Source organism: Brassica rapa, chromosome A04 (assembly GCF_000309985.2).
Source record: "Brassica rapa cultivar Chiifu-401-42 chromosome A04, CAAS_Brap_v3.01, whole genome shotgun sequence".
Classification (NCBI taxonomy): Eukaryota; Viridiplantae; Streptophyta; class Magnoliopsida; order Brassicales; family Brassicaceae; genus Brassica; species Brassica rapa.
This window is the reverse complement of record NC_024798.2, coordinates 1,415,642-1,440,514: the sequence shown is the minus strand read 5'-3', so window position 1 is coordinate 1,440,514 and position 24,873 is coordinate 1,415,642. Positions and strand designations below refer to the sequence as shown.

General features: G+C 39.3%; 7 protein-coding genes and 1 pseudogene across 9 annotated transcripts; 5 read left to right on the top strand and 3 right to left on the bottom strand.

The window, feature by feature from the left end:
• The first annotated feature begins 4,160 nt into the window (after positions 1-4,160).
• Positions 4,161-5,812, top strand: LOC103862944 (probable fructokinase-4). Its single transcript, XM_009140663.3, has 4 exons — positions 4,161-4,652; positions 4,942-5,274; positions 5,346-5,462; positions 5,554-5,812. Exons 1-4 carry the CDS (start codon positions 4,251-4,253, stop codon positions 5,680-5,682), a joined length of 981 nt encoding a protein of 326 aa, XP_009138911.1. The 5' UTR covers positions 4,161-4,250; the 3' UTR covers positions 5,683-5,812.
• On the bottom strand, positions 5,568-7,465 carry LOC103862945. Of its 2 annotated transcripts, XM_033289562.1 has the most exons (8): positions 7,194-7,465; positions 6,875-6,984; positions 6,668-6,805; positions 6,374-6,576; positions 6,181-6,291; positions 6,072-6,116; positions 5,785-5,983; positions 5,568-5,694 (listed from the first exon to the last, which is right to left on the bottom strand). In XM_033289562.1, the coding sequence occupies exons 1-7, from the start codon at positions 7,294-7,296 to the stop codon at positions 5,824-5,826; spliced, it is 870 nt and encodes a 289-aa protein (XP_033145453.1). In that variant the 5' UTR covers positions 7,297-7,465; the 3' UTR covers positions 5,568-5,694; positions 5,785-5,823. The 2 variants fall into 2 exon arrangements, with proteins under 2 accessions (XP_033145453.1, XP_009138912.1); XM_009140664.3 differs by lacking the exon at positions 5,568-5,694 and having other exon boundaries at positions 5,700-5,983.
• Positions 7,466-8,292: 827 nt separating this feature from the next.
• LOC103862942 (protein YIF1B-A) lies at positions 8,293-9,882 on the top strand. Its single transcript, XM_009140661.3, has 5 exons — positions 8,293-8,498; positions 8,728-8,891; positions 8,973-9,071; positions 9,148-9,299; positions 9,373-9,882. Exons 2-5 carry the CDS (start codon positions 8,730-8,732, stop codon positions 9,758-9,760), a joined length of 801 nt encoding a protein of 266 aa, XP_009138909.1. The 5' UTR covers positions 8,293-8,498; positions 8,728-8,729; the 3' UTR covers positions 9,761-9,882.
• LOC103862943 (probable LRR receptor-like serine/threonine-protein kinase At4g36180) lies at positions 9,614-14,217 on the bottom strand. The gene has a single exon (XM_033289561.1). The coding sequence runs from the start codon at positions 11,158-11,160 to the stop codon at positions 9,889-9,891; it is 1,272 nt and encodes a 423-aa protein (XP_033145452.1). The 5' UTR covers positions 11,161-14,217; the 3' UTR covers positions 9,614-9,888.
• A 262-nt stretch (positions 14,218-14,479) lies between these two features.
• Positions 14,480-18,192, top strand: LOC103862941 (zinc finger BED domain-containing protein DAYSLEEPER-like). Of its 2 annotated transcripts, none has more exons than XM_009140660.3 (3): positions 14,480-14,685; positions 14,786-14,840; positions 14,952-18,192. In XM_009140660.3, exon 3 carries the CDS (start codon positions 14,958-14,960, stop codon positions 17,997-17,999), a length of 3,042 nt encoding a protein of 1,013 aa, XP_009138908.1. In that variant the 5' UTR covers positions 14,480-14,685; positions 14,786-14,840; positions 14,952-14,957; the 3' UTR covers positions 18,000-18,192. The 2 variants fall into 2 exon arrangements, with proteins under 2 accessions (XP_009138908.1, XP_033145451.1); XM_033289560.1 differs by having other exon boundaries at positions 14,482-14,685; positions 14,935-18,192.
• A 173-nt stretch (positions 18,193-18,365) lies between these two features.
• LOC103862940 lies at positions 18,366-19,250 on the top strand (annotated as a pseudogene).
• On the top strand, positions 19,179-21,310 carry LOC103862939 (protein STRICTOSIDINE SYNTHASE-LIKE 13). Its single transcript, XM_009140658.3, has 5 exons — positions 19,179-19,378; positions 19,639-20,054; positions 20,126-20,410; positions 20,482-20,649; positions 20,733-21,310. The coding sequence occupies exons 2-5, from the start codon at positions 19,675-19,677 to the stop codon at positions 21,142-21,144; spliced, it is 1,245 nt and encodes a 414-aa protein (XP_009138906.1). The 5' UTR covers positions 19,179-19,378; positions 19,639-19,674; the 3' UTR covers positions 21,145-21,310.
• Positions 21,311-21,698: 388 nt separating this feature from the next.
• On the bottom strand, positions 21,699-23,103 carry LOC103862937 (60S ribosomal protein L38). The gene is made up of 3 exons (XM_009140656.3): positions 22,897-23,103; positions 22,377-22,560; positions 21,699-21,924 (listed from the first exon to the last, which is right to left on the bottom strand). Exons 1-3 carry the CDS (start codon positions 23,035-23,037, stop codon positions 21,902-21,904), a joined length of 348 nt encoding a protein of 115 aa, XP_009138904.1. The 5' UTR covers positions 23,038-23,103; the 3' UTR covers positions 21,699-21,901.
• Between the last annotated feature and the right edge of the window lie 1,770 nt (positions 23,104-24,873).

Sequence of the window (24,873 nt, the reverse complement as noted above, 5' to 3'; positions counted from 1 at the left end):
GTTCCTTGTCCAGTGAGCTTTGCGGATGGAAGCCAGGTTATGGCTACTAAAAGTGGTTGTCTGCGTTTGTCCGCAAAGTTGAAATTGGATCATGTCTTATTTGTTCCAAATTTGAATTGTACTTTGTTATCTGTTGCGAAGTTACTGAGACAGACTGGTTGCTTGGCTGTATTCACAGATACTTTGTGTATTTTGCAGGACCGTTTTACGAGGACTCTGATTGGAGCCGGTGAAGTTAAAGATGGTGTCTATGTTTATCGGGATGTAACAGTGGCGAGGGGTCACAGAGTTAAAGCTTCAGAGGATCAGGCTGTGTGGCATCGTCGTCTAGGACATCCTGCTTATGGTGTTTTGAGTTTTTTACCTTTTGTATCTGGTGTTAAAGACGTCCCAAACAAGTTTGGTGGATGCGATATTTGTTTTCAGTCTAAACAAACAAGAGAAGTGTTTCCCGAAAGTCTTAATAAAAGTTTAGCTCCATTTGATTTGATTCATGTTGATCTTTGGGGACCCTATCGTGTATCTTCTTCGTGTGGGGCAGTGTACTTTCTCACAATTGTAGATGATTTTTCAAGAGCTGTATGGATCCATCTACTGCTTGAGAAAAGTGAGGTAAAGAAAGTGTTGCCGAATTTCCTCAGTCTTACACATCGACAGTTTGGTAAACTGGTCAAGATGGTGAGGAGTGATAATGGGACAGAGTTTATGTGCTTGTCGAACTACTTTGCAGAGAAAGGAATAGTTCATCAGACATCTTGTGTGAGCACTCCGCAGCAGAACGGGCGCGTAGAGAGAAAGCATAGACATATACTCAATGCCGCGCCCTCGCTACTCTTTCAGGCTAGTCTTCCTGTTCGGTTTTGGGGAGAGAGCGTTCTAACAGCAGCTTATCTCATAAACAGGACGCCGACGAAAGTATTGAATGGAAAGACGCCGTATGAGTGCTTGTACGGGAAGCCACCATCGTATGGAGAGGTGAAGACATTCGGGTGCTTGTGCTTTGTGCACCAAGCAAGAAGAGACAAAGACAAGTTTGGAATACGGAGTAAGAGATGTGTTTTTGTTGGTTACCCTTTTGGAAAGAAGGGATGGAAGGTGTATGACATGGAGAAGAATGAGTTCTTTGTGTCTAGGGATGTGGTATTTGATGAGGAGTGTTATCCTTATGCAGAAAAGGAAGTAGCTGAGACTGATATGGTGCCGCAGATGATGTCTGTGTGTGATGATGAAATTTACTCCGTAAGGGGGAGCGGTGAAGTAATCACTGCTGATACTGTTGGAGAGGTAGTCACGGCCGATACTGCTGGTGAAGTAACTACTGCTGATACGGAGGTGGCTCAGAGAACAGAAGCTGAGCCGCACATACAAGTGCAGGAAGTAACACCGCAAGTTAGTGATCAGACTGCGACAGAAGAGGCTCTTGGACGTGGACATAGAAAGACAGTTCCATCAGTCAAACTACAAGATTATGTAGTCTACAATGCACAAGTCGGTTCTGATAAACATGACACCATCACCGGCCTGCGATCAGATGTCTCCTCGGCGGTGCCAGGTAAGACACAAGTACTTTATCCCATTACTGATTTTGTATCTGATGATCAATTCTCAGATAACCACAAGGCCTTTCTCGCAGCCGTTAGTGCTGGGGTGATACCTAAAAATTACAAAGAGGCCTTTGCAGATAAGAGATGGAACAAGGCCGTGAAAGGCGAAGTTCATGCTCTTGAGTTGAATCGTACATGGGATGTGGTGGATCTTCCTGCAGGAAAAAAAGCAATTGGGAGTAAATGGGTGTTTACAATCAAGTACAACGCAGATGGAACAGTAGAGAGAAACAAGGCGAGGCTGGTGTGTTGTGGTAATCATCAGGTGGAAGGTGTGGACTATGAGGAAACCTTTGCGCCTGTTGCGAAGATGGATACGGTACGCACACTACTGGAGGTTGCAGTGGCAAAGAACTGGGAGGTGCACCAGATGGATGTGAGTAATGCGTTTCTTCATGGAGATTTGGAGGAAGAAGTATACATGAGATTGCCACCTGGGTTTCATTCTGATGAACCAGGGAAGGTATGTAGATTGAGAAAATCTTTGTATGGACTAAAACAGGCTCCAAGGTGCTGGTTTGAGAAGTTGACGGAGGCTTTAAAGAGCTTTGGTTTCGTACAATCCTATGAAGATTACTCTCTGTTTTGTTATGAGAAAGATGGAAGCTGTGTGCGTGTTCTTATTTATGTGGACGACCTGATTGTTGCAGGAAATGATCTTGAAATGTTGGAGAGATTCAAGAAGTATATGAGTAAGTGCTTTCTCATGAAAGACCTTGGAAGAGCAAAGTATTTTCTGGGCATAGAAATTGCGAGAGGACCCGAGGGGATGTTTTTGTCTCAGAGGAAGTATGCACTGGATATTATAAATGAGGTTGGTTTGCTTGCGAGTAAACCTGTGTCTACTCCGATGGAAGTGAACCACAAGCTTCTGCGAGAAGAACTAGGAGAGCAGAGAAGTCCACTCTGTAAAGATCCCGTGCGGTTCCGTCGGATAGTAGGTAGACTGGTGTATTTGACTATTACTCGACCGGATTTGAGTTATTGTGTGCACGTACTGTCGCAAGTGATGCATCAGCCACGGGAGGAGCATTGGAATGCTGCGATGAGAGTCATACGCTACTTGAAGGGAAGTCCAGGTCAGGGTATTATGCTGAGAGCTGATAGTGACCTACAGATACGCGCGTTTTGTGATTCTGATTGGTGCGGTTGTCCGTTGACGAGGAGATCACTCTCAGCTTACATAGTGTTGTTGGGGAACTCGCCGGTGGCGTGGAGAACCAAGAAACAGGATACGGTTTCTCACTCTTCAGCTGAGTCCGAATATAGAGCAATGTCTGATGCGTTGAAGGAGTTGAAGTGGTTGAAGAGGTTGCTTGCTGATCTTGGAGTAAAACATGATAGTCCAATGGACTTGTACTGTGATAGCACGTCAGCTATCTACATTGCTGCGAACCCGGTGTTCCACGAGCGTACGAAACATGTAGAGAAGGATTGTCATAGTGTGAGAGATGCAGTAAAAGCTAAGCTGATAGCAACGAGGCACGTAAGGACCAACGAGCAGCTAGCGGATATTCTAACAAAAGCATTGGGGAGCTCTGCATTTCATTACTTGTTGTCCAAGTTAGGAGTGTGCAATCCACACGCTCCAACTTGAGGGGGAGTGTTAAGGTTCTAGAGGTCTAGAACCGATATATCAGTTGGAGAGTATATTGGAGAGAATATTGTGGTTATAGTTAGAGATAAGGACGAGGAGATTGATAGTTATCTTGTGTCTGTAACTTGTGTATATAACTTTGTACGTAACAACATATGAATAATAAGTTATCTTCTCATAGTTTCTCTTGTCTTTCAATAAATACAAAAATATTTATTACTTAGAGGAATATGAAAGGATAAGGATCATTAAATGTGTATAAAATCTCACATTAAATTTTCAATTAGAATTAGATAAGTCAATATCCATTAAATGTGTATTATATACAATGAACGTAATCTGTGTAAGAAAAAAAAAAGATAATGAACGTAATCCTAACAAATGAAATAATCGGAAAATAAAAGAGGATTGTATATCTTTATCCAACAATCCCTAGTAATTAGTAAACCTTGCAAAAGACGTTACGTGGGTTCCATTAACAAGCGAAAAATCCGTTTCAAATGACCAATCAATGTTCTCATAAGATCATAATATCACGCAATAAGACCAATCAAATATCTCAATATTAATTACTTACCAATATATATTTTCCAAGATTTCGGATAAATTTTCATTTAAACTAATTAAAAGTCTAGTGGATTTTATGCAATGGACCAATCAAATATTTCAATATTAGTTAGTTGCCAAATACAACTAATTCCATATTTCGGACAAAAACAATTTGTTGACAAAAAAAGGATGAAACAATTTTAACTGGACATAAATCTATTAGACGTCTAGTGGATTTGACTAAACCAAGATCATAATATCATCAAATTAACCAATCAAATATTTCGATATTAATTCTTACTAAATACAATTCCCATATTTCGGATAAAAACAATTCTAACTAGATAAATCAAATAAATTTTAATTAAACTTAATTAAAAGTCTAGTGGATTTGATCCTAAACACTTGTATATAAACCCTTCCTCGTTCTCCAACACATCTCATATCCAAAACATAATCTCTCCCTTAGTTCCATAACATAAACACTCTCCGACCACCAAATGTCTACATCCAACGGCGAGAAAAGCTTGATCGTGAGCTTCGGTGAGATGCTCATCGACTTTGTCCCCACTGTCTCCGGCGTATCACTCTCTGAGGCTCCTGGCTTCATCAAGGCTCCCGGTGGTGCACCTGCCAACGTTGCTATTGCTGTCGCTCGTCTCGGTGGCCGTGCTGCTTTTGTCGGAAAGCTCGGTGACGATGAGTTTGGTCACATGCTCGCCGGAATCTTGAAACAAAACGGTGTCTCTGCAGAAGGAATCAACTTTGATACTGGAGCTAGGACGGCGCTTGCGTTCGTGACGCTTAGATCTGATGGAGAACGTGAGTTCATGTTTTACCGGAACCCTAGCGCCGACATGCTCCTCCGTCCCGATGAGCTTAACCTCGATCTCATCAGATCTGTACGTTACTTTGACTTTTAGATAACTACTAATTAAGTTTTTCTTATGTAACGGTTGTTGATAAACTTTACGTAGAAATGAAGTTAGGTTTGTATTGTTGATAAACCTAACGTAGAGGGCAAGTTATTTTATCAATTGCTAAAATGATTACCTGTTAATTAAACTTCTGTATGTAAAGTTTGTTGATAAACCTAACGTATATGTGAAGTTAGATTTGTATGTAGCGTTTGTTGATAAAACCTGACGTGGATGTCAAGTTAGGTTAACCAAATTCTCTGTTTTTTTACAGGCTAAGGTGTTTCACTATGGATCAATTAGTCTCATCGTGGAGCCATGTAGATCTGCTCATCTGAAAGCCATGGAGGTGGCTAAAGAAGCTGGTGCATTGCTCTCTTATGACCCAAACTTGAGGCTACCTTTGTGGCCTTCCAAGGAGGAGGCTAAGAAGCAGATTCTTAGCATCTGGGACAAAGCTGAAGTGATCAAAGTCAGCGATGAAGAGCTTATGTTCTTGACTGGATCTGATAACGTTGATGATGAGACTGCTCTGTCTCTGTGGCATGATAACTTGAAACTTCTCTTGGTCACTTTGGGTGAAAAGGGTTGTAATTATTACACCAAGGTAACTTAGTTTTTCAAGAGCTTTCTTCTTTCAAATTTGACTTTACCATTAACCGTTACTTATGATTATAGAGCTTCCGTGGATCTGTTGATCCTTTCCATGTGGACGCTGTGGACACAACTGGTGCTGGTGATTCATATGTTGGTGCCTTGCTTTGCAACATTGTTGATGACCGCTCTGTTCTTGAGGTATACAACAATACATATGAACTTAACATATCATTTCAGTCTAGAGTCTAGACCATTTCTGAATCTTTGGTTCTTGTGTGTTTAACTACAGGATGAAGCTCGTCTTAGAGAAGTGCTCAGGTTTGCAAATGCATGTGGAGCCATTACAACAACCAAGAAAGGAGCAATTCCAGCTCTTCCCACAGTGTCTGAAGTTGAAACTCTCCTAAATGCAAACTGATCTACAACAAGTCTGGTTTTTAAGATTTCACATTTTACTCTCTTTTTTGTTTGCTTTGTGTTTTGGTTCTGTGTGGTTCATAGAACTGTTTGATTATGTTACCTTATGAATAAAAACTCGTTACCAAGTTTTTTGAAAGCTTCAAAGAACAATTGCTTGAGGATAACATTCAGAAACTTGCAAGTCCAAAGATCTCCAAATGTGTTTGCATTCTTCCCACCTAGAACTCATCCTCTCCAGAAATGATTCAGCCCACAATTCCTTGCTACCTTCCATACTCAGATCATATGGCACTGAGAAACTGCGAAAACGCACTAACACTCAGTAATTTTCGTACATGCATTGTTGTTTAGTCAGCAAAATCACCATAATAGTTTTGAAGTTCTTACCTAGTTAGCTCTTCTGAATAAGAGTCTTCTCCGGTGGCACAGTTCCTGGAAGATATTTAAGTTAGTCATCACAACAATGTTTCAGAAAGCTAGAAGATTTTTAAGTAACCTTTGTACAAGAACTTTGAAGATGCGGAGAGACTTGGTAGAGAGGTTGTAGATTGCTTCTTCTATGTGATCTGTGCCGAATAAATACACAACCGGATAGTCCAAGAGCCATCTACAAAATACAGGTTAAACAACAAACTTCATAGCTTGATAAACTATAGTTAATGAGTGAAGAGTTTGATTTGAAATTTTACCCGTTAAGTGTTGGGATTGTAACCTTGGTGTCTTGTAAACAACAACTAAGATCAATGAATAAAGAAGACTGAGAAGAATTGTCTTCATCAAGTGATGTTGTGTGATCATCATTGCTGCCATGTAAAGGAAATGTGGAAGAGAAGAGCTTCTGAATCGACCTAAACTGCATCCCTAGATCGCTTTCTTTACTTTGCTTTACCATCTTGAACAAAACAAAAGCAAGAGTGAGAGATCAGATCCAATTAAAGAGACGATGGAGCATGAGAAGAGAAACCACTGAAACAAAGAGAAACCTGTGGGGGATCTTGTTCCAGGTCGACGAAGAACAATTCAGGTTCTGAACTCAACCACTTGGGCAGTGTTCTTACATTAATCAGGTAAATCATATCCTCTATGACCATAACCCTCAGAGATTTGAAAACTGGTAAAGCCTAGAGGACACAATCAGGAACAGAATCAGCATATACTCAAGTACTAATGTTGCTTGAAGAAGAAAGAACCTCGTGGAGAAGCTCAAGAAGAGAAAGCAAGCGAGTTTGTAGCTCAGGCAACTTGCCACCATAGTCAATCATCACAACGGGTCTCATCCCCGTGCAAAGTGCCAGCACATCTGTTCCAAAGAAACCCATTTAAAGCAGACTACTGAGATCATAATAGAGTCTAAAGTACAAAACTTTTAATGATTTATCTCTAACAGGGAGTGGAAACTGATAAACCCATCAAGCAAAATTGCACAAATATGCTTCAGTCTACGTACAGTGATCTCAAACAACGTAATCAAAGCTATCATCAAGGAAGGTTCAATTGGAAGAAGGAAACCTATATCGAGGCGGCGTTTGGAAGAGGGCTTGAGACGCCATTTGATCTGAGAGAGAGAAGAGTTCATACATTGAAGTATTTCCTCAGAGCTTGGAGCCTCCATCTCGCAAAATAAAGACAGAAGCTTTCTCTTCTTCTATATTCCTAAGAATCACTTCCTTCATCGTTCTCCGAACTTGGACGCTTTCTTATTAGAAAATATATCAATACAAACCCCGAACTTTTGAATTTTCTCATAAATAACCCCAAACTTGTTTTCTTATCGAGAATCACTTCCTTGTGGGACTGGACACAATTACTCGTTACTTTGCTCGTACTCGCTACTTGACTCTAAAGTCAAGTACTCGGTTTGACCAAGTCGAGTATCAAATAATCTATTTAAATTACTCGCAAGTACAAGACAAGTATCAAGTATCCAAATCAAAATAACTACTTGACGTTGTTTGGCTTGTTACTCGTTTTCGTTGATGAACAAATTTACATTTTTAAATCATAGTAAAATAACTTGTTTATATTTCTATTTCCATAAGTTAATCAAACATATGTGATATATCTTGACGTTTTTTTTTCTTATCTTAGATATTATATTTCTCGAATTGATTAAAATATAGAGAAACAATGAAATATTTTGTATGCATAATATACTTACTTATTTTTTATTTTCGACGAATTAACAAAAAAAATTACAAATAATTATTAAAAACTTGTAAATTATTTACAAGTAACAAATAATAAAACAAGTCAAGTAACTTGCAAATCCGTCAATTTTTAGTAAGTACTTAAAATTGTAAGTACTTGTTTTTAGCAAACCAAGTACAAGTAATTTTTTTTACTACTCGTTTAAACCAAACCGAATACCAAGTATATCAAAAATACCAAGTATCCGGCTTATCCGGCTTGTGCCCACCCCTATTTCCTTGATCATTCTCCCGCATTTTTATTAGGAATATTTACAGTAAAAACCCCCGAACTTTAGATTTGTTACATATTTAACCCCAAATTTGTTTTCTTATCTAATCACTTCCTTGATCGTTCCTCCAGTTTCCAGTCTCTGGACGCTTTTTATAACTATAAATATTTTCAATAGAAACCCTGAACTTCACAAAAAAAAGTAATTAAGATATATACGTGTCAAACTTCTATTGGTTCAATATCACACGTGCGAGCAAGAGCCTTTCACACATGACCTTCCTTCGATCTATCCTATCATCACTTTCTATTCACCGGAAACTTAGCCGGCGAACTAATCAAATCAACCGAGAAAGCAACCTCGAGATCCATCACCTCCTCCACACCTTCCTTCAGGTCTGCGTCTATGATACTTTAAAACCCCCTAGATTAGCAATGTCGTAGCTTCGAAGCTCGAACTCTTTTGAATCGATCTCTTCTTTAATTGCGTAATAGATAGACAGAAAGAAAGATCATTTGATTGATGGGTTGTTGAAACAAGAATCACATTCAAAGAAAGTTTCCTTCTTTGTGCATTTAAGCCTTGCAATTAGTCAAATTAAACCTCTTTTGTGTTGAACTGCAGAGATGTATAATAACAACAACATGGGACCTCAGCCTCAGGCAGTTCCACAGCCTAACCCTTTTGGCAATGCCTTCTCTGGCCCTGGCTCTGGCCTTATCCGAAGTGGCTTGGGTGCTTATGGGGAGAAAATATTCGGATCCAGCTCTGAGTATGTGCAGAGCAACGTAAGTTAATTAAACCATGCTTGTGTTCTTCATTACTCAGCGTTTCATTTGTTTTTAACTCTAAGTTGTTGATATGAACAGATAACTCGTTACTTCTCCGATCCTCAATACTATTTTCAAGTGAATGATCAATACGTGAGGAACAAGTTGAAGATTGTTCTGCTTCCTTTTCTTCACAGGGTAAAGAGGAAAGGCTTTACTTTGTTTTTGGTATGTTCTTTATTTGTACTTATGAGTCTTCTTGTAACCTTATCAGGGACACTGGGCTAGAATCTCAGAGCCAGTTGGTGGTAGACTTTCATACAAGCCTCCGTTGTATGATATTAATGCGCCAGACTTATACATTCCGCTCATGGCCTTTGGCACCTATCTTGTTCTTGCTGGTTTCTCACTAGGTCTCTATGGCAAGTAAGTTTCTTTATTTATCTGTTCATGTGTATATGTCTTTCTTTTTTAAACCCTTTGATTCCGAATTTGCTAGGTTCTCTCCGGAAGCGCTGAACTGGCTTTTTGTGAAAGGAATGGTTGGCTGGTTCTTCCAAGTCATGCTGCTGAAGATGACATTGTTTTCACTGGGTAGTGGAGAAGCACCGCTCTTGGATATTGTGGCGTATGCTGGCTATGCTTTCACTGGTCTTTGCTTAGCTGTTCTTGGCAAGATCATGTGGGGATACTCTTACTATGTTTTGATTCCGTGGACATGCTTGTGCACCGGGGTTTTCTTAGTGAAGACGATGAAACGAGTTCTCTTTGCTGAAGCTAGGAGTTATGACTCGAGCAAGCATCACTACCTTTTGATCTTTGTAGCTCTGGCTCAGTTCCCTCTTTTGATCTGGCTTGGTAACATTAGTGTCAATTGGCTCTTTTGAAATGCATTGTCTTGTGAAAAAAAACAGTTATTTTGGTTTTGAATGTCAATGATTACAAACAAATAAGGACATGAACTTTGGTAACGTTTATGCTTTCTAATAGAAACTGTTTCCCATGTGTATGATCTCTACTCCAAGCCCTCCACCTGCATTGCATTGGTGCATTGTGATTTCGCCTTTTGTACTCCTTTGCAGATTCGAACGTTCTTCGGACAATGCAGACAGTTATTAGAAAGGCTTCCTCTGATTTGCTTGGAGAGCCTTAGAAACTCCTCAGGAAGCAAACCTGTGAGGTAGTTGTTCTCCAAGTACAAGCTTCTCCATGAATTATTCTCAAGTCTTTTCCCATAGATCCTTGGAATATCTCCGGAGAACTTGTTACTCCTTAGATTGATATCTTTCAAGTTTCCATAAGTCGGCAGGTTCAGTGGAAGGTGACCCTGTAGTTGGTTTCCTTCAGCGTCAAGTATCCGCAGGCGGGACTCAATGCCTGTAACCTGAACAACCTCTATGGATATGAACTGGTTAAAGGACACATTGATGTGAGATATCTCCGGGAACGTTAGGATTTGGTGGCTGATGGTGCCTGAGAATCTGTTCTGGCTCACATCTAGTGACACAAGATGTTTTAGTCTATGTAAAGGCGATATACGTCCTGCGAGGCTGTTGTAGCAGAGAGATAGAGTTCTTAGACTTGGAGGAAGCTTAGGGAGGGTTCCGGAGAGGTGATTGTTGCCGAGTTCCAACGCTTGTAGCTTCCACAAGCCGTTGAGTGGAGGTATTCTACCGTCTAGATGGTTGTTTGATAGGATCAGGTGTGTCAAGCTTCTCAAGGATGAGATCCTTGGAGGGATCTCACCGGCGATGCTGTTCTTGGACAGGTCTATGGTTTTGAGCTCCTTGAGCCAGGTGATTCCTGGGGTTATGTCTCCGGTGAAGAAGTTTTCAGAGAGGGAGAGTTTGGTGAGTTTCTTGAGCTGGAAGACAGTTTCTGGTATTGGACCACGGAATCTGTTCTTGTTGAGGCTAAGGACCGTGAGCTCTGTGAGGTTCCCTACTTCGTCAGAGAGGAAACCTTCGTAGCCATCATCGTCAAGGTCGATCTCTGTGACTCTGTTGGTTGTGTTTTCAAGAGGGAAAGAACACGTTACTCCTAAGAACGTCCCTGAGCCTTCACATGGGTCTTCAGAGAAGTCCCATGTGCTGAGGTAAGAGGAAGGGGAGATGGAACTTGGATCAATGCTCCTTATGATAGACTCTAGAGCTTGGATATCAGATCGAAGAGTGGCTGAGAGAACTGATGAAGGGACAACAAGTAGTAAGAACAAGAACATGAGTAGTAAGGAAGACAGAGATGGTTGTATTATAGCAGCCATCGTGTATGGTTTATTCTTTAACATGAATGAAAGATATGGAACCTTGACTTTTAAAGAGAGTGTTGTTGTAATAAGAATGCGAAGAAAGTCATCGTGTTGAACCTAATTGGGATCTAACATAAGGTTTTTGGGTACATTATGGGTGAGATTCATATACATCAAAACCATATGTGGACCGACCACACAATTAGCTTTAGATAGTTTTCCATTTACACAAAGCTCTATGGATATTTAAAGTCTTTATCATCAAATGCATTTTAAGTTATGATTACGTCTACGTTATTAAAACAAATCTTAATTTGTATGAGATGTATCTAAAGTAAAAAAGTACACTTATGAAAATGTGGAAGAAACAATTAGTGGTTATTACTTTTTGGCAATTTTTTTGTCCTACTATTTTAGAATTCAATCTAAACAATGTTAGTAATCATTTGACCAATATCTAAGAAAAGACGATGAAACAGTCCACACAAATTTTAAATTAGAAATTCACTATTTATAGAAGTTTGGTTTTGCATATAAATACGCTGTTAAGTTAATCAAGAACTACTAACAAGAAAGAGACCAAAAAAAAAAAGAGCCGTTTAAGAGCTTGTTAAACATTATGGCTATCGAAAAGAAAACCCTAATCGCCTCCTTCGTCATCGTTTTGATGATGGTAATGATGATCGTGACCGAGGTCGAGGCAAGGAACCATGTCACAATCAAGCCGCCTCCAAAGTGATATATAGTCTTTGTTGTTTCTGAATCGATCGTTCCTTCAATGGGGAGCTTCAAGCATGCATAGCTTAAAATTTTTATTTTATATATTGTTTTTCACCTTCTTATTTTCTTAGTTATGGATGTATTATTATTACTTACAAATAATGTATTACATAAGAAAATTAATATGTGAATGGAACGCACTAGTTTTATATTTCATATATGTAGAGATTTACTCTATGATCTCTCTAGAAATTGACACCTTTAATGTTCACATACTTTCTTTTTAGTTTGTAATTTGTAAAAAGGATACAATATCCTCATATTAAAACTAAAACTGTGTTTTTCTTCTGTGTGTTGTTTTTTTTTATTATTCATCATCTTGTTTTGGTTGCCATGTAGAGGTTTAATTATCAAGTATCTTCTTCCTCGCATACAATCAACCAGTCCAAGTTAATAAAGCCTAAAAGACACAAACGTAGCTACTTATATACACAAATTCACAAATATCACATGAACTTACTTTCCTTCTGTTTAATACACAAGCTACACATTACAAATATTTGATTATTCAAACCCCAAATATACATTAACCCAATTTTAAAAAAAACTCAATAACTTTAATTAATTAGCATAATCTTCATGCATATATACATACGTTATACAAACAGGAAAAAAAATGGAAAACAAAGTACAATCCTGTTGATTTGTTCTTTGGCCATTATCTCTGCATTCAACGCCTTGTCATATCTCATACCCAATTGTATATAAATTTAAATATTGCATTACATGTAGTAATACTATAGTCATCATTTTATAACTTTTGAACGAAAATGTAAAAATACAAACCTTTTTAATTTGGAATTCTTAACGGTCTTCAAGAATTGAGCTCCTAAACTTGGACTTTTCAATTTGATTATCCTTCTAAGATTTATAGTTGGACCGAAAATCGATGGTGGTTGACCCTATTAGCATCGGTTTAATCAGGGTTTACCGTTTACAACGTTAATTTCTTCCGGTTTATCCCTTTGTAAACTCTCTATATAGAAATAGGCTAAGGTACTTCTAAGATTTATAGTTGGACCAAAAATTGATGGTCATTGACCCTATTAGCATCGGTTTAATCATGGTTTACCGTTTACAACGTTAATTCATTCTGGTTTATTCCTTTGTAAGCAAACTCTCTATATAGAAATAGACCCATACCTTGGTCCATTACTATAAGTGAAGACGACCAGACAAAAAAAGTTTCTCTCTATCCTCGAAACAGCAGATTCATAGTTTGGTCTTTCGACTTAGCTAAACAATCACTGCTTCGGATTTTTAATCCGCCGAAAAAGAAACCTTTCCTATTCGGAAATGAGCAGACCTTTCAAGCCAGTGCAGTTCCCTCTTAGTGGAGTGGAAGTTATATAAACGTTCAGTTTCAATGTCAATATTGTATTGTGAAACAAAGTTCTTGTCATGGAGGTAGTTGATGAAGACGGATCAAGCTTATGTGGTTCCATTCGAACAACTTTGGTTGGATCATAGTTGTGTTTGTCTTCAGTTTGAAGATGTCTGGTGCTTATATGATATCATTTTTCTTGAGATTGAGTCTCACACAGATGCTTCTTTACTGCCATTGCGGTTTATTGGAAATGAGCAGACCTTTCAAGCCAGTGCAGTAACCTCTTAATTAATTAGTGGAGTGGAAGTTATCTAAAAGTTCAGTTCCAATGTCAATATTGTATTGTGAAACAAAGTTCTTGTCATGGAGGTAGTTGATGAAGACAGATCAAGCTTATGCGGTTCCATTCGAACAACTTAAAAGATCTGTAAGGCTTGCTTGAACTGCTTCTTGTGGGAATCAAGTTAAGGCATCATTACAGATGAAGTAGGAGAGTCTATACATGTTTGATGTATAGTTGCTAAAAGGATCCCATGTCTTTGCCTAAAAGATTACATCAACTAGGCATGTTTCCTGATTTATGACCTTCACATTTATTTCATTTATGAAAGTATGCTACCAAACATTCTTGTTTTCTCTTTGATATGTATTTGTATTATCATCATTTGCATTCTTGCTGAGATGAAGTTTTATGCAGGATTAGACTTTCTTTTTGTGTATGAATCATTTCTTCATATTGCTTGAAGGAGAAATCATCAGGAAGGGTTCCAAGATATGACCCACCTACAAAAAAACAGCACACATTGTGCTGGAAGGTCTGGCGTTTTCCCAATGGCACTCAACTCTCTAAAGACCAATCTTTCCTTGTCATTACAGAAACAACCAGTTGCAGGTGTAACCATATAAACTAGCACTGGTTTTTGTCAGAACCAGTCGAACTGGATTGAACCAAAATATTTGGTTTTCGTTTCGGGTTCGGTTTTGAGGTCAGTATGATTTTGAAAATAATTTGGTTTTCGGTTAGGTTTACGATTTTTAAAATAAATAAAAAATAATATAACCCGAAATTAACCAAAATAACCAAAAATAACGAAACAGAATTAACCAAACTAACCAATAATATCCGAATTTTATAACTAATTAAATTGAAATGTAACCAAAGACCATGTGCTTCTGTTTTTTCTTTTGTAACACCTCCATTTTTTTTCTCTTTAATAATAAATATATAAAAATAATCAGGTGAATAATAAGTGACTAGTAAGAAGAAAAGGCCGAGAAAGAAAGAAAGAAAGAGAGGAAAAAAAAGCTCAAAACCTAGCGGCCGTAAAGGAGAGCGCAGAGCCGAAGTTCATCCTAAAGCCCATTTATCCCTTCCTCTGTGGTTTGAAAATCTTTCGCCTCTGATTCGCGCGGCCTCTCCTCCCTCCCTCCTTACTCTACCAATCAATCATCCATCCGTGAGCCCCCCCCCCCCTCTCTCTCTCCGATGTTCCATAACTAGATCTATCTATCTCTTACTCTAAATCTACTGTGCTTTTTTTTTTTTTTAATTCCCAGTGGTTTACGCTCCTTCTCGATCTTTACCCCTCCCACGATCTGCAATCCTTCCGAGGTTTGTGCATATGCTCTGATGAAAAATAGTCTTTGTTTTTTTTTCAGTATGTAGAAATCAAAGATAATATCTTATTAGCCTGATTCAGTTTTTTTTTTTGTCTTGGTGCAGAGGACTATGGATAACAACACTTCTTCTTTGATGCTCATTGATGACAACAACGGTTCTTTTGAGATTGATGACAAATCCCATTTGGATTTGGTCACTCCCACCACCACCAGGCCCACTGATGCTGCAGCGGATACCGACGACGGCGGCGGCGGCTCTCTGCTGTCTCAGCCTGGTATACGCCGCAGGAGAAAAAAGTCAATGGTCTGGGAGCACTTCACCATCGAACCAACCAGCCCCGGCTCCTCCAAGGCTTGCTGCAAGCACTGCAGGAAGTCCTTCGCCTACATCACCGGCCAGAAGCTCGCCGGAACTAGCCACCTCAAGCGTCACATTCAGCTCGGTATATGCCCAATGAGCCGAGGCGGCGGCGATCAGCTCACGCAAATCTCTCCTGTTGCCAAAGATGTTGTTGTCGCTTGTGCTCCTCCCAAGAAACGTCAGAGGGCGGCGGCTTCTTCTTCCGTTCCTCTGGATCAAGACCGTTGCTACGGCGAAATGGCTAAGATGATTATTATGCACGAGTACCCTCTCCACATGGTTGAGCATTCTGGATTCGCGGGCTTTGTCCGCGCCCTTCGTCCCCAGCTCGGTATGGCCAGCTTCCACGCCATCCACGCTGATTGTGTGGCTATGTACTTATCAGAGAAGCAGAAGCTTTCGGCCTTCATTGGTGAGGTCCCGGGGCAGGTGAACCTCACCGTGGATTTGTGGTCCTCGGATCAGTCCGTGGGGTATGCTTTTATGACGGGGCACTTCATTGATAAGGACTGGAATCTGACTCGCAGGCTTTTGAACGTTGCGCTTGTGCCTTCCCCTGATTCGGATTTCGCTTTGAACCAGCCTGTTGCGGCTTGTTTAGCGGACTGGAATCTCGAGAGGAGGCTCTGCAGCCTCACTGTTGGGGGATATCTGGTGAATAAAAACGCTGTTGAAAACCTCAGGTGCTGTTTGTCTGCCAAGAACCAGCATGTTTTGAATGGTCAGCTGTTGCTCGGGAGTTGCTACGCCCGCCTCCTTAGCAGTATGGCGTGCGACGCGCTTGGTGCTGAGGATCTTCAGACTGGTATTAGAAAGGTTCGTGATAGCGTGAAGCATGTGAAGAGCAGAGACAGTTGCTCGGAGAGGTTTGATGAACTGAAGGCGCAGCTTCAAACGCGTTCTGAGAAAGATCTCCGCATTGACAACCAGACGAAATGGGACACGACTTACAGCATGTTGTTGGCTGCGTATGAACACAAGGAAGTGTTTTCTTGTCTGGGAAACTGTGATCTTGAATATAAAATTTCGATGTCTCCTGAAGAGTGGAGGAAGATTGAGGTGCTTTGCTCCTGCTTGAAGATTCTTTTTGACGCGGCTAGTGTTTTGACTGGCCCAACACGACGATTGACAGCAAACGATCTGTACCATGAGATGACAAAGCTTCAGCTAGAGCTAAGCCACGCAGCCATGAGTGAAGAGCCAGATGTCAGAAATCTGGCGACTCCATTGAGAGAGAAGTTTGATGAGTACTGGAGAGGATGTTTCCTGCTACTGGCAGTTGCTGTTGTGATGGATCCGCGCTTCAAGATGAAGCTTATTGAGTTTAGTTTCTCTAAGGCTTATGGGGAAGATGCAGAGAAATGGATCAGGAGCGTTGATGATGCTGTACATGAGCTGTACCATGACTATGCTGAACAGAGTCACTCCCTGTTGGAGGCTTATGTGGGCCACGGGAATGATGGCTTTTCTGAAACTGAAGTTCACTTTCATCCTGAATACAACCATTCCAACGAGCTTTCACATGATCAAATATATGAACAGCCTGGAGGAGATAGTAATCTGCTGAATGAAAAGCCAAGAGACCATGCTTTAGACGGTCATGAGTCTCAAGAAGCTGCTGAGACTGACCAGACCCAGCTGGTTGAGGAACTGCCGCTGGAAAACCAGCAATTGGAGGATACAGATATGACTCAGGAAACGCAGCCGGTGGATGAAATACTCGAGGACACTCGATCAGTGGAAGAACTGGCTCAGGAGGCACAATTGGTGGAGGAGAAGCATGCTGACAATGACATTCTTGTTGAGGAAGTAGAACATGAGAGACAACCGGAGGAGGAAATGGTCCAGAACACTGAACCTGTTGAGCAAGTGGTTCAGGAGGCACAACTGGTGGAAGAGAAGCATGGTGACAGTGACATTCAGCCTGTTGAGGAACTAGGACATGAGACACAGCCGGTGGAGGAAATGGTCGAGAACACTGAACCAGTTGAGGAAGTGGCTCAGGAGGCACAACTGGTGGAAGAGAAGCATGGTGACAGTGAGATTCAGGCTGTTAAGGAACTAGAACATGAGACACAACCGGTGGAGGAAATGGTCGAGGACACTGAACCAGTTGAGGAAGTGGCTCAGGAGGCACAAGTGGTGGAGGAAAAACACGATGACATTCAGCCTGTTGAAGAAGCAGAACATGACACGCAGCCAGTAGAGGAAATAATAGAGGACACACAGCCAGTAGAGGATTTGGCACAACCAGTGGAAACCATTCCCGAGCACAGCAAAAATCCACAAAACGGTGATTCTCAATCACATGCAATGCCGCAGGAAGAAGCTGCGTTTACAATCTCTCAAGAAGGTCACCACGTTGACGTCCTTCTCCAGGAAGGCCATCACCTTGAAGCCTCTTCGCAGGAGTTTCCCCTCATCACCATTGGAGATGGATTCTCAGACTTCGAGCTTTACATCTCTGAGGTAGGGAGTCGCGAGCAGATGAAATCGGAGCTCGACCAATACCTGGAGGAATCTCTGATACCACGTTCACCAGACTTTGAAGTTTTGGGCTGGTGGAGCCTGAACCGAACCAAGTACCCCACCCTCTCCAAGATGGCAGCTGATGTCTTGTCCTTACCATTTTGCACTGTCTCTCCTGATTCTGTTTTTGACACTGACGTGAAAAAGATGGACAACTACAGGAGCTCGCTTGGACATGTGACCTTGGAAGCTCTCTTCTGTGCCAAGGATTGGCTCATGCACGCTTCCACCTCAGAGAACAATATGAAGAGGGAACCGTGAGGGTATCCCTTTCTATCTTTCCTTGTCCTTCGACTTAGTTTAAGCGTACTGTATTTTGTTGTGGCCTCTAGGCTAATTTGGATTTGTGTTTGCTTATGCTTTTTTTTCTTACCATCTCTCTTTCGGGGCTTTTGAGCAGCTCCCTTGTTAGACATGATTTGATATTACAATTTGGTATCGTTATTTTTTTCTTTTATTGGCTCTCTCAGTCTTCTGGGTCTGTGGTGATAGTATATTAGTATGTAACTTGTTTCTAGGGAGATGTTATATAAGCTAGCAGAGAAGAGTCTGGTATGAACCAGTTGGGTCTTAATTCAAAGCTGATGATCCCTAATTTAGGGGAGATGTAAATCTGATTGTGAAATGCTCCAACATTAATTTGTCATGGTTACGTTGATCACCTCTGCTTTCTCTCATATCAGCGTCTTGCATCTCGTCTTCAACATGAGTGCTCTATGTAGTCTTGGAACTGCTTATTACCTTCAGTACAACTATTGTTCTTGTAGTCTTCTCAGGTGTTTTGGTTATTGGGATATACCTTCTGCTGATTGGTAGATTCGAGATTGAGTATTTCAGGTTAGTTACAGCTGTGTTGTGTTTGGTTGGATGACGATTTTGTCTGTGAAGCAACCTTCTTGATTTTTTTTTTTTTTGGGGTTGTCTCTTCCCATTTACTTTGCGTCCTTTGAGTCACTCATTTTCACTTCCATCATTGTCCCGCAAGCTAGCTTGGTGGTTTCGTGGGGTTTGATTGGTGGGGTGATGCTTGGTTGGATCATAGTGGTGTTTGAAGAAGTCTGGTGCTTATGATTAAGTTTTTTTGGAGATTGGATCACTTACTGATGCTTCTTTACCGTCAGTGATGTTTATTGGAAATGGTTGGACCTTGCAAGCCAGTGCAGTTCCGTTTAGTGGAGTGGAAGTTGTCTAAATTTCAGTTTCAGTGTCAATGTTGTATTGGTGAACAAAGTTCTTGTCAAAGATGTAGTTGATGAAGACATACCGAGAGTTGTTAAACCAAGCTTATGCATTCAGAGAACTAAAAAGATCTGTAATGCTTGATTGAAACCGCTTGTGAGAGAGTCACATGTTTGATATATAGTTGAGAAAAGGGTCCCATGTCTTACCTAAAGATTCCATCCACTAAAGCATGTTTCCTGATTTGTGACCTTCACATTTATTTCATTTATGAAAGTATCCAACCAAACTTTCTTGTTTTTTCTTTGATATATTGTATAAGATGTTACGCCATTTGCATTCTTTCAGTTTCACAAAGTAATGAGATGAAGGTTTCTGAAGCTCTCTTAGATTAGATCAGTGTCTTCTCTTGTAACTTACTTCATTCTTCAGACCTTGCTGTGTATTATTTCAAAAAGAAGGTAAGGCAAAGGGTAGAGGAAAAGTTAAGGATTCAAAGTTCATGCTTTATTAATGAGAAGTTGTAGGTTGGATGATTTACAGGTTAACTAGAGTCATGACAATTGTATTTTGTTATCAAAAGTAGTCTAACTTTGGATACACTTTTGACTTAGTTATTCATCACCATTTAAACCTACGTTAAACCCAATTTTCATATCACAACTTCTTCACAACCACATTTTCTTTTTTAATTTCTTATATAATCTGTACGCTGAATCAGGTGAATCTGATCTTTGCTTTCTCTGAGAACTTTCAAATGGAGAAGAAAGGACAGCAGCATAGTACACATGATTCCTTTCTGACTCATCACCCTGTTCTCTCTATCATTGCTTTGTCTGTAATATTCATAGCCATCGACCCTTTCCACATGAGTCCTATTGGAGGTCGTGAGTTCAAGCCTGTGAAGCATGAGGTTGCACCATACAAGCAAGTCATGGAGAACTGGCCAAGAGACAACCTTAGTCAACTGGGTCAACATGGGAAGCTGGAGTTTGTGGACCAAGTCTTTGGCCCAGAGTCGTTAGAGTTTGATGGTTTAGGCCGTGGTCCATACACAGGGTTGGCTGATGGAAGGGTGGTTAGATGGATGGGTGAAGCAACCGGATGGGAGACATTCTCCGTTGTAACATCAAAATGGTAAAGACTCGTCACTTTTATGACTGTTTGAGTTTCTCTTGTTGATGTTGTGTGTGTTCATGAGAGTTAAGGTCAGAGGAGGCATGCGCAAGAGGTGTGGATTCAACAACAAACAAGCAGTGGAAGCACGAAAAGCTGTGTGGGAGACCTCTTGGTCTGAGATTTGATAAAGAGACAGGGAACTTGTACATTGCAGACGCTTACTATGGTCTGCTAGTGGTTGGTCCTGAAGGAGGAGTTGCTACGCCTTTAGCTACTCATGTGGAAGGAAAGCCTATACTCTTTGCCAACGATCTTGACATCCATAGAAATGGTTCCATCTTCTTCACTGACACAAGCAAAAGATATGATAGAGCGTAAGTTTTGTGTTCATTTATCTTAACTGTATGATTATAAGAGTTAAGAGTTTTTTTCCTTAATTTTGCAGGAATCATTTCTTCATATTGCTTGAAGGAGAATCAACAGGAAGGCTTCTAAGATATGACCCACCTACCAAAACAACACACATTGTGCTGGAAGGTTTGGCTTTTCCTAATGGCATTCAGCTCTCTAAAGACCAATCTTTCCTTCTCTTCACCGAAACAACCAATTGCAGGTGTAACCACATAAACAATCCTTGAAACTCAAGCAAGACTAGTTCACACCTGATGTTTGTATAATCAAATATGTATGTGGCAGGTTAGTGAAATATTGGCTGGAGGGTGCAAAGACTGGTGAAGTGGAGGTGGTGGCAGATCTACCAGGGTTTCCGGACAATGTTAGAATGAACGAGAAGGGTGAGTTTTGGGTTGCAATAGACTGTTGTAGAACACGGCCACAAGAGGTTCTTACAAACAACCCTTGGATAAAGAGCATCTACTTTAGACTGCCCATACCCATGAAGCTGCTGGCCAAAGCGATGGGGATGAAGATGTACACTGTGATATCAAGATTCGATGCGGATGGTGAGGTGTTGGAGGTTCTTGAGGATAGACAAGGAAAGGTGATGAAGCTTGTGAGTGAAGTGAGGGAGGTTCAAGGGAAGCTTTGGATTGGAACAGTGGCTCATAACCATATTGCCTCTGTGCCTTATCCTTTGACAATGAATTAGTGAACAACTTTGTTGTGTAGTTCTTTAGCTTGTGGAATTGCCTCTGTGCCTTATCCTTTAAAAATGAATTAGTGAACAACTTTTTTGTGTAGTTCTTAGCTTGTGGAAGTGATATCGTCTTAATTAGCATCCATGATGATAATTATATAACAAGTGATGGTTTGGAATAAATCATCTTCCTAGTTCCTATAACTTGCACAATATTTTCTGGGGCAAATCTCCAAAATAACATATTTCTAAGTTTATATCACAAAAATAGCACTCAAAAACTAAAATGACCAAAATAGCATTTTATCTTTTGAAAAATTTAAATTTTTTTATTTTTAAAAATTTAAAATCTTATCCCAAAACCTCACTTCTCAACTCTAAACCCCACCCCTTGAGCGCTATTTTTGTGACTTTTGATCTTGAATGCTAGTTTTGGAACAAAAACTTGATTTAGTGCTATTTTGGTCTTTTTCTCTATTTTCTGATTAATTACGATTATTAACATAATTATTAAACGCATTGCATTTCTTAACAAACTTATTTTCTACTCGTAAATTCTTCTCATAAGCTCTTCTCAAAAATCTTTTGGACAATACATGTTACTAACAAAGTTGATAGCAAATAACAGAATAAAAACTCAGTCTTGCAATAGAAAAGGGAAAGAGTCTGAACAATAGTAATTCAAAAGGCAACAAAAATCAAAATTATCCAAGCGAAAGATATTCAAAGCAGGTCGCATCGACATATCCCTTTGACTTCAAGAGGATCTTCAAAGGTCTTGAACACTCAAACCTGAAACAAGGAAAATGTCATTTTCAACTTTACACAACATAATATCACATGCTTGAGCCATATATATACAGACTCTTCAACACAGACATGTGTCAAGTAAACAAACAAACGAAGGACACAGATGCTAGGACTCTTATAATATACACAAGTGCATTTACAAAGATCCAAGTGATAACAATTACTTGAATACTAAGAGACTTATTTGGCAAATCTAATAAGTATGTTAATGGTATAAGAGGTTTCAATTCATCTAATATATCACACACACAATGTCAATAAAACAACCTCTTACATTTTTAATTTTGCAAAAACATTTCACCATACTTGAGCCATATATATATAAACTCTTCAAACACATGCTTCCTTCCTTACAAGTACCCAAACAACTTAACTTCACCCATGCTAAAATTCTTAAGATATAAACATGAGCTGCCAGAGATGAGATTAAGCACCTGGAGGAAGTGACTGCTTAAGCTTATCAGCCTTCTCTTGGTCGAAGACGCATAGTGTGTAGAGGTACCTAGAGCACCTGACCTTGAACTTAACAATGTCCTTGCTTCTCTTGATCTTCACAGACCTAGCATCCTTCCTTCTCGCCGTCAGAAGGAAGTCCTTGATCTCGTGGATTTGCTTAGGCTACACACATTATCAAAACCAAAACACCCCCATTTTTCATTAATTAATCAATTAAAAAAGAGAAAGAAGTGTTGGACTTGTTAAAGATTAAAAAAAACGAAACACGCAAAGACAACATTTTTCATTTAATACTAAACACAAACAAGATCAGAACTGAAACTCAATGACAAGGATGGCTCTTAATCTACAAGATCATTAGAAATAAACACACAACAAAGAGATTACATTTCATATGGATACCACAACCCTAGTCGCAATAACAAACAATCAAGACAGTGATGACCAAAAACGAGAACATAAGCTTCAATAAAAAAGTGAGAGACGACGAAGAAGTACCATTCTCGGTTCTGATGTTTGCTCGCTTGCTCGCTTGCTTGCTCGCTCGCCGCAACCACCGTCGGAGAAGAAATACAACAGCAGCTCTATATAAGAAGAAAACCCTAGATGATGTGATATTGGGCTTTGTTGTAAGCCCATTAACTCAATAATTTGTGCTATTTGGTCCCATTTTAATACCCGAAGTAGTTATCCTTTTTTGTTTCTGTTCCGAACTAGGCGCTACGCGTGCGGCACACTCAGGCCTAGCGATTTATTGAAAAATCGGAAAAAATTCGAGGAATACGCGGAGAGGAATTTTTTGTACTTTTATATATATAAATACCATATTTTATACATATACTCTACATTTTAGTTGTAGTCCCTATATATTTATGGTTTCATACTCTTTACAAATAATTTACATATAAACTACTCCTTGTTATTATAATTAGATATATTTAGAATTAAAACAGAACATTAAACGTTTAAATGGTATATTGGCTCGTGTTGTTTACATATTATGCTCTGGCCTTTTGTTTAAAGCCCAAGCTCTGTACATTTTTGTATTTTTTTTTTCTTTTTAATAAAGGAGTATAATTGTAAATATGAATTCATCTTCTTCCCTGCCAATTATGAAACCTAAAAAATGGCAGCCGACTGTGTTTCAGTTTTGTTTATTGATTTAACATACATTTCATCAATCTGTCACTTTAAAACTCAAATGATTCACACATTTTTTCTGTATTTACTCTTGAATAAGGTTTAAGAACAACAATACAGAAATAATTATGGATTTTGAACAACACCGTTCAAGTAAATAATCGGCCGCGTTTTGAAAAGTGACGCTCTACGCGGTTAGAAATCGGATTACTGTATAACACAACCGAATCAATGCAATTCGCCACGGTGACCTAACGTATTACGATTTCTCGGACGATAAATCGTCTACGCGGACGATTTTTAGAACAAGGGTTCCAACTAAGCATGGATGTTCGAGTCTTCAGGTCGGTCTGGGACCGGTTATTTTCGGGTCTAGGTCTTTCGGATCCTAAACATTTAGACCCAATAGATACTTAGAAATTTATGATTTGGATAGGTTCTTCCCAGATCTGGGTAGGTTCGAGTCTATAATTAAAATACTCATAGAATACTTCTAATTTTTCGTCTATAATTAAAATACTCATAAAATACTTCTAAAAAAGTTATGACATACCCAACTCCATCAAATTTATCAAGGTGAGATTCATTTATTTTTTGTGCACCAAAGTGAGATTCATAAGATATAAATATTCTAACCACAACCATTAAGGTATCTTTATCCCAACCGCATAATTTATTGCAAAATAAAGTAAAAAATGCAACAAATAAACAAAAAAATTATTCCATTTATAGAATAATAATTTTGTTTGTTTGTTCATAATAGCATTTTACACTCTATTTTACAGTAAATTATGTAGCTGTGTTGGAGATGTAGAGAAATTAATCTTAAAAGATATGGTAGGTGGTGGTTGAGATGTGGACATGAACCAATTCAAGTTACTATATATGAGTTGTAGGATACTGATCCACAACCTATACGGGATATGCATCGAGGACATAGTCACACAAAACCCAGCCTTAACCAGATAGTAGGGAGAGTTAACTGCGGACTGCAGAATAATAGACATTGATCACTAGTCACTACTACAATCTGTAAAAATCAGCATATGTAATTGGTAACGTTCTTTAACTGTGTACTCCCTCTGTTTCAGTTCTAAAAATATTTTTTTGCTGCAAAAATAAATGATGTTTTTACTATTTTAGATAAAATTTAATGTTATTTAAATTTTGTGACTAATTACAAAATATTGTATTTTTATTGGTTAAACTAATTTTATTTAATGATATTTTATGTAACCAGTATCAATTATATAGAATTATGTAAGTGTAAAAACTTTAAACACCATCTACAACGAAGAAGAGGGATTATTTGACAAAAAGATGTTTGATCGAACA